The sequence below is a fragment of the Etheostoma spectabile genome, chromosome 20 (genome assembly GCF_008692095.1).
Source record: "Etheostoma spectabile isolate EspeVRDwgs_2016 chromosome 20, UIUC_Espe_1.0, whole genome shotgun sequence".
Taxonomy (NCBI): domain Eukaryota; kingdom Metazoa; phylum Chordata; class Actinopteri; order Perciformes; family Percidae; genus Etheostoma; species Etheostoma spectabile.
In genome coordinates this window covers 19396939-19405933 of record NC_045752.1, presented here as the reverse complement: position 1 = coordinate 19405933, position 8995 = coordinate 19396939, and the positions used below count along the sequence as shown (strand labels likewise).

The window sequence follows — 8995 nt, the reverse complement described above, 5'->3', positions numbered from 1 at the left end:
AATTTCAAATGACGTCCCCAAAAGGAAACTTTGTCAACATCTGTTTCATCTAAAAAAAAAAAAATACATTTCTGTGTTTGTTCATGTGACTTCAATTTTATTGCTGCAAAATGGGATTGTCAAGCAGACATACTGATGTATAATATAATGTAATAAAAGATCCATACTTGGCGCCTGTGTATCAATACAGTAGTGCTACTGAAAATATTGCGATACTATGCTGTATCGATGTTTCCCCCCCACCTCTAATCCTTATGGCGTACAGTAGGCTATTACCTCTGTGTGTTTGGGAGGAAGTTAAAGAGAACTTCATCTCTAAGTACCACCCGGCCGGGTACATAATATTACTAATATTACTTATAAGCGGGACTATCCTTCAACCATCAGCATCTGCTGGTGAAGCGAGCGGCAGCTGTGACTGTCGACCATGGAGCTGTTGTTAAGGGTTACCGTAGAAACACGTTTGCCTACAGATCTGGCATTAGGTGCGCTCAGTGTTGGATGAAAGCTGAAACAGTTTAATTTCAAATGTTGTTAACAGAGACAGGCTGAGTTCGAAAGTTATGACAAGCCCCATAGCTCCTCAAATTTTATTTGAATTAAGACATAAACAACCGCTATTTTGATGCTTTTTCATGCACTGTGGCATCTTAATTACATGCAAAATAGATGTAAATATGTACTTTAAAAACTGTTGTGTACTTTCCACATTAATTATGGACATGGCCAGAGGTGGGTAGAGTATCCAAAAATTGTACTCAAGTGAAAGTACTGTTACTTCAGAATAATATGACTCAAGTAAAAGTAAAAGTAGTCATCCAAATAATTACTTGAGTAAGAGTAAAAAAGTGCTTGATGAAAAAACTACTCAAGTAGTGAGTAACTGTTGAGTAACGTCTGATTTATTTCTCAACACAAGCATCAATCAGACAGACAAAAATACAAAATAATCATATTTAGGCAAACTATAGTTCATCCAATCAATATAATAAATTAGAATTAATTTATTAATTACAAAATAGCTTAAGTGAGAGACTTGTCACATGAAATTTGGATGGATACTGCATGTGCAAAACATAGGCTACTGTATGTAACCTAAAAGACAAACATCCACCTGTCCACAGCAGAAACTAAAACGCCGCTGAGATCAAGCATGGTCACGTGACTGCACAACGCCGTTTGATTGGTGGAACACAGTCACGTGGTAGAGCCTTCAGCGGAAGACTCTCTCTCTCTCTGTCAAAATAAAACGTTAAAATGAGGCGTACGCATAACGGTCTATGGGCGTACGCTGGGGTAAAAACAATGACGCGTAGAATACCAACGAGGTAAAAAGAAAAGTAACGAGCTCCTTGTAGCCTGATGTAGCGGAGGAAGAGTACAGTTTCTTCTTCACTAATCTACTCAAGTACAAGTAAAAGTATAGTGATTTAAAACTACTCCTATAAGTACAATTTTTTTTTTTAAACTTACTCAAGTAAATGTAACGGAGTAAATGTAACTGGTTACTACCCACCTCTGGACATGGCTATGTAAAAAATGTAGATGGCTTTTGATAGGCTGTTCCGGTTAGCGACATTACATCAAATTCACACACATTGGCTTACATTTATAATGATTTTCAGGTCTACACTCAAAACGTTCAGGGTGAAGCCCGGACAAAAATGACCTGGCGACACAGATGCCCGTAACCATAGTAACTCAGTCCTGCCTGCGTGCGCACGGCCGAGAGAGCAGGGGGAGGAGGAGAGGCTGAGGCCAAGTTGCCGACATTGTGTGTGTGTGCGTGTGTGCGCGTGTGACATCACTGTTCCCTAAACAGGGCCCTATTTTAACCATCCAAGCACACGGCGTGAAGCGCCTGGCAGAGGGGCGTTTAGGGCGTGTCCAAATCCACTTTAGCTAGAAAAAAGGGTCCGTGCGCCAGGGGCCTGGTTCAAAAGGGTTGTACTTAGTGTCTTCATTAATCATAGGTGTGTTCTGGGTGTAACATGCAATCAACCAATCAGAGTCATCTCCCATTCCCTTTAACAGCCAGGCGCGTTTGTTCCTTGGCACATTGTTATTATGATGGCGGATTTGCACCATCATATGTTTATTTGTAATCTTTGCATGTGTGTGTGCTACTGTGTGTCCCCGTGTGTAACTAGCACAGTGTGAGCCTGTAGGTGCATTTTACTAATGCACTGGTAAAAAAATAATAATAATGATAAGCAGTGCATTGTGGGTCTTTTATAATGGATTACGTATTGAATGAAAGTAACCATGGAGAATTCGAACATCACTACCAAATGGCGAACACACCATAGTAGGCTATAGTTCACTGTTTCCGTGACCGGGTTTGGTTTCGAACACAGCTATAGACTGTATATGAAGATGGACGACATGTAATATCCCAGATAGGAGCACCGCCATCTTGTAATTTTTGAGCCATAGTCTGCGCAGAAATCACGCGGTGGAGCCGCAATATCAAAGTCCCGCCCACACACTCGCCCAACCAATTGCAAGTCAGATGTTTCTATAGCATCAAATAACAAAAAAAATGTGTCTGATATATGAACAATTAACCTTTGTGTTGTCCTCGGGTCAAATTGAAAAAGTGTTTTATATCCAAAATATGGATATCTTTCTACCAAATTGCCCAAAAATAACATGGATGATAAGCATTTGAATTATTTTTTTAATGGTTTCCAAACACTATCCGGACTAAACTTTGGCATCTACCCATCTGTGGTCCATTCAACATCCTCTGATCTTAACTAGTAGTCAAAATAATTCATAATTTCTGCCTTTTTAACTAAAAACGTGTGTATAATTTGATATAAATGAGCTTTGTTGACCATGAATTCCAAGAATAGGTGTGAAATCTATCATTAAACCAGCTCAGGTTTTTTTTTAAAGTGCCAAAAGCTGGAAAAAGTGACAAAGAAATCAGAAAAAGTGACAAAACCATTGGAAAAGCACACAAAAAATTTTCATTTTCAATTTTGACCTGGAAGGACAAGTTCATGGTTAACGGGAAGACAACACAAGGGATAAATAACATCAACGTGAACTACCTAAAATGACATATTTGGGGAAAATGTATTTGATGTGTATTTTGATTTTGGTTCATGTCCCATTAGCTAACATGACCCACAGTATGCTGCGGCCAGCCACCAGGGGACGATCCAGATGTTTTGGCAACACTTATAGTCTATGCATTGTGTCTGCGTGTGTGTGTGTGATTCAGTGGTTGTATGAGCTCATGATTCATTCATATTAAATATTGTGGCATAAAAAAAAAATCACATGTGGCTACAGTCCGACTTCAGGGACACAGGCTCTGCAGGCAGTGGTGGCTCAAAGCCTTTGAGTCAGTCCATACTGTATAATGTTGAACCCAATACTGAAAGAAGGCCTACTTTACTTTCTTACACATAGGCTACATATACCCACAGCATGTTCCCTCAACCCATGTTTGTGTAAAGTACTTGTAGTTACATAGGACATATGTAGTTTCCCTATCCTCATTTTGTGATCATCTGTGCCCCTCTAGTGTTGGTAAGCGGTACAGGGTCATTTTGAAATAAATCACAGCCTTTTTAAAGTGCTGGGTAGATTATACTGTAACCTCGTAATATTGGATCTTGTACATGTTAGTTAACAAACGCCTACAGTATGAATAATTCCCAGATTATTACCCCCGTATTCCCTTACTTCAGCTGCAGGTAGGCTACTGTCAGTGCACTACTGTACTAGTACCAAACCTTCCATACCTTACATTGAGAATTGGGAAGAATTCCTCTTTGTTTGTTGCGACTGTTCTGAAGTGTTACCAATGTTATTAATTGTCATAAGTGGAGTGACGCGTTAATAGGGCAGCTTGTTACAGATTGTCTACTTTAGCCATTTATGAAGTAAGAAGTAACACTAATATTTCCTTGTCAACAAGAATCTAACACAGTAATGTATTGCTTAATCCATTATGAAAAATAAAGCATTGTGATGCACTGAGGCAGAACACTGTGATATAATGCCTAATCTTCCATTTGTTGACCCTTTAAACACAAGTCTCAAATTGAATTTCCTTCGTTTTTTGTTTTTTTTAGGAAAACAAATAATTAGGTAAATGAATTAACATTAGAATATAAGGCTTATTTTCAATTTGATGGGGGATAATGGTTTAATTATCACAGCTGTTCTATTCTTTCTACAAGCTTTGTAGGCCGAACCCACCATGTATTACCATAAAGATTAATGGGGGTACCAATGTGTTGCTTGAATTATTATGAATTAGGATTTAAACTTTTGAAAACTGGTTTCTCTTTTACTACCATTTTTTTCGTCGAAGTGCACCACAAGTTGAGATTTCTCTCAATAAATGGATGCTTAGTCTAATATAGAGGAGCCGAACTTGCCCGCACGTCTCAACAACTCGTATGGAACTACATATAGCATTGACCTATGTGTGATATTTTCCTAATGTGCCACTAATCCTTTAATAGACATATTTATCAACGAGGTTTGGTGTTGCGCTTCGAACGCGGGGATGAACTGCGCTCAGGGCAGCCGTCATGGAAAGGACGTGTCAATATAGTAAAACCCTAATGTAAACATGCCTAGGGTTACATCCCGTTAAATGGCCTTTCGGTTGAAAGCCAAAGAGCCGTGTCAGATCCGCTGCCTGTGCGCGCGGTCAGTCTGCCATCCGAGCGGTGGTATTTTTTTTTTTTTTCATTTAAATTACAAAAAGAAGAAAAAAAACACGTATCACGGATGTCCAACTTACCGTGTCTGCCACAGTACGATCAAAGAGACCAATACAGGGATGGAATGTGAGCTCCATCGTCCTCTCATCGCTGAAACCTGCAAACAAGACGGGAAACGCTTGCTTTCAGAGCGCGTAATCACACGGTAAAAAAACGGCACGAACAGCCTCACAGCTGTTGCAAATAGACGGACCCAGCGCCGATATCTGTCTCCATTACACCGGCTTAGTCTACTTAAAACTGGGGTTCTGTTCAGTTGTAATCCAAGAATCTGCAAACCCGACTCCCGATCCCAACCCCTGGCTGAACATTGAGCTTTCTCCACCGCTTTTTCTTTTCTTTTTAATGCGTCCCATTAAGTGTCCTTATCGACTGATTCTGCCTACCTGACACGCGACAGGTGTCCCCGGGGGTTGCCAATAGAGACTGAACAGTGACTAAAGATGAAAAATCCTTCGGCAGAAAAATAGAGAGAGCAGCAACCCAGAGAGATGCGTTTACTGTCCGTCCATTCTGTCAGCTCCTCCAACAGGGAGTCCCCACAGCTCAGCCTGACACTAAACTGAGAGCAAAGTGCACAAAGAGCCGCGTCCTACTGTAGCACAGCAGCACACTGACGGATGAATGCAGAGGCGCAGGGCTCCGCCGCTCGGAAAGCCTCGATTCCCTGCTAATGAGATATTTATCAATGCGCACCACCGCGCCCGATGGAAATCAACGTGCAAGTTGCATTCCCAAAAAGCGCGTGCAATCTCGCGAATGGATGTCAATAGGTGTTAAAGGCTAGTTCCTACTTTAATTAAGCAAATGTAAAAAGAAGGAAAAGAGAAGAGCATTGCCAAATCTGAACTTCAGGGTCCATAATAATCCAGATCCTGCCAGGTGCTCTGAGGACCTCAAGCAGAACCAGCACAGCCAAAACTACTTAGAGACGTTCACGAAAAGAAACATGCAGTTACTGTTTTTGATAATGTCATTTCAATAAAATTTGACTTGGTTCAGTTTGTTGTTGTTGTTGTTGTTGTTATTAACACATATTGCTTGAACGTGTAATATGTTCCCTGCAACGCCCTGAACTGCGACAGCTATTATTTCTAGTCATAGTTCCACTTTCTTTATTGCTGCAATAATTGCCCCTGTTCGCCATTCCAACTGCTATAATTATGAATATCTATCTCTGTCAGGGGCGAGCCTAGGATCCAACCCTAGGGGGGGGGCTCAGCCCCTAATGAGAATCTGACACGGCTACAGTGCCATGCAAAAGTGTTAAATCTTTTAACAGGTGAAAAAATTGCAAAAGTCCATTTATGAACATCCAGAATCACATGATCACAATAATAATGAGGTGTAAACTACAGAGACCCAGACATGACATGCGGAAAAAATTAAAATAAGTAGTGGCCACGAAATGCTAATTTGTGGACAGGAAATACTTATTTGTAGCCGCAAATTAGTTTATTGTTAGTATATCATGTATACATACGTATTTGTGTGACCTCTGAGGTACTGGCTCTGTTATGACTATAAATAAGAAAACATGTCCAGATTAGTGTGAAGTTGTGACATAACTACCCCAAACAATATGTTGAAGTTTAACTCCTTTATTAAGTAGTACAGTGGGGTCACATAATCTGACCATTTATGTGTTGGTCCATTATATATTTAGTTTTTTCTTTTCTTTACAGTAGAATATGATCATTTTTTTGTTTTAAATGTAGGTCTAGTGTAAGGTTTTAGGTAGGTTATTACAAATCTAACTCGTCCATGAAGTCACCAAGAAAAACATGTTTAGAAACATTTCAAAGAAAATGCACCTTTAAGGTACACTTTGAGTTTTTTAACAGTAACACGCGTCCCCCCCAGACTAGCTATGGCCCCTCAGGGGCTAGAAATGGTGATAGGTGCAAACCGAGCCCTGGGTATCCTGTTATGCCTTTGAGAAAATGAAAGCTCACTGGGCCGATCTGGAATCTTGCCCCCCCCCCCCCCCCGCCCCTCCTCCCAAAAACTACGGACTTAGAAATGGCACATACTAAGGAAAGCTCTGTGGGACTGGCTCTAGTGGCTGAACTCTGCACCAAGGTGAATTTTGGGAAAGAGACTTCAGATCCAGTATTAGGGACCATAAGGTATATAAAAGTGACTTCAGATACAGGATTAGGGACCACTAAGGTCTATATAAAAGAGACTTCAGATACAGTATTAGGGGACCACTAAGGTCTATATAAAAGAGAATTCAGATACAGTATTAGGGGACCACTAAGGTCTATATAAAAGAGACTTCAGATCCAGATTTAGGGGACCACTAAAGTCTAATAAAGAGACTCAGAGACAGTATAGGGACCTTAAGGTCTATATAAAAGAGACTTCAGATACAGTTTAGGGGACCACTAAGGTCTATATAAAGAGACTGCAGATACAGTATTAGGGGACACCTAAGGTTATATAAAAGAGACTTCAGATACAGTATTAGGGACCACTAGGGTCTATATAAAAGAGACTTCAGATACAGTATTAGGGACCACTAAGGTCTATATAAAAGCATCCAAAGAGCACCATGTTATGGGACCTTTAATCACAATTTATTTACTTTCGGATAAAGATATGTTACTATGCCTGAAGTGGTTAATATGGTCCCCTGAGGTTTGTTCTTTCTCCCTAGGAAGCAATAACAAACTGAATAATCATACAGCTTGCACCCAAGAATGTAATTGATCAATGTTTACGCCGATTGCGTCGATGCTTTTCTTCGCCCTCCATTGTCTACCCGCACGAGCAGACGATGTGCAGCAGAGCCCTCTGCGGTCAGAGTTTCCGTCCCACTATCAATATTATGTTTAACGATTCCTTGCAGTAACAGGCATTTTAGAAAGTCTTTGTAACTCATTCCCAGACCTAAAATACAATTCAATCAAGTGATCTCTGTCCCTGACGGCACCTTTTGCTTCCTCTGGGTAGCCTGTGTGCCCCACACAGGTAGGCCCATAGCAGAAGTGCCCGCATTATAGTTAGGCTACGTCGATATCCCCAAAATACCATTTTGTTGCCACAAATGAGTATACTGTGGCCACAAATTAGTATTTCACACAGTCGCCAGAGAATAACATGGGCCCTTAACGCCCCACAGCTTGTCAGTCTCCATAGGATAACATGGGCCCTTAACGCCCCACAGCCCGTCAGTCTCCATAGGATAACATGGGCCCTTAACGCCCCACAGCCTGTCAGTCTCCATAGGATAACATGGGCCCTTAACGCCCCACAGCCCGTCAGTCTCCATAGATACATGGGCCTTAACGCCCCAGCCGTCAGTCTCCATAGGATAACATGGGCCTTAAACGCCACAGCCGTCAGTCTCCATAGGATAACATGGGCCCTAACGCCCGGAGCCTGTCAGTCTCCATAGGATAACAGGGCCCTTAACGCGCCGCGCCTGTCAGTCTCCATGGATAACATGGGCCCTAAAGCCCCGAGCCTGTCAGTCTCATAGGGAACATGGGCCCTCAACGCCCCGGAGCCTGTCAGTCTCCATAGGATAACATGGGCCCTTAACGCCCCACAGCCCGTCAGTCTCCATAGGATAACATGGGCCCTTAACGCCCCACAGCCCGTCAGTCTCCATAGGATAACATGGGCCCTTAACGCCCCGGAGCCTGTCAGTCTCCATAGGATAACATGGGCCCTTAACGCCCCACAGCCCGTCAGTCTCCATAGGATAACATGGGCCCTTAACGCCCCACAGCCCGTCAGTCTCCATAGGATAACATGGGCCCTTAACGCCCCGGAGCCTGTCAGTCTCCATAGGATAACATGGGCCCTTAACGCCCCGGAGCCTGTCAGTCTCCATAGGATAACATGGGCCCTTAACGCCCCGGAGCCTGTCAGTCTCCATAGGATAACATGGGCCCTAAACGCCCCGGAGCCTGTCAGTCTCCATAGGATAACATGGGCCCTTAACGCCCCGGAGCCTGTCAGTCTCCATAGGATAACATGGGCCCTTAACGCCTCGGAGCCTGTCAGTCTCCATAGGATAACATGGGCCCTTAACAACCCACAGCTAGTCTGTCTTTTCTTTTTAAAACTGCTTTTCCGTGTCTCACCTCCATAAATTATTGCATAAACACAGATATTTGTGCATTTACTTAACATACATGGAGTTACATGTGAAGATAATTACCTCTTCTGAAGATTCATCCTGTTTTTTCATCCTCCGTGTCCGCCTTGTCTACTAGCTACTGCGTGGAGGT

At 42.3% G+C, this 8995-nt stretch overlaps 1 protein-coding gene across 1 annotated transcript in view; it reads right to left on the bottom strand.

Moving 5' to 3' along the window:
• gabra2a (gamma-aminobutyric acid type A receptor subunit alpha2a) overlaps positions 1 to 5754 on the bottom strand; it is a 28320-nt gene extending 22566 nt beyond the window's left edge. The window contains exons 1-2 of the mRNA XM_032499825.1: positions 5138 to 5754; positions 4772 to 4848 (exon numbers count right to left, since the gene is read on the bottom strand). Of these exons, the coding sequence (XP_032355716.1) occupies positions 4772 to 4839 (68 nt within the window). The 5' untranslated portion in view covers positions 4840 to 4848; positions 5138 to 5754. The remainder of the gene's footprint in view (positions 1 to 4771; positions 4849 to 5137) is intronic.
• Positions 5755 to 8995: the final 3241 nt, after the last annotated feature.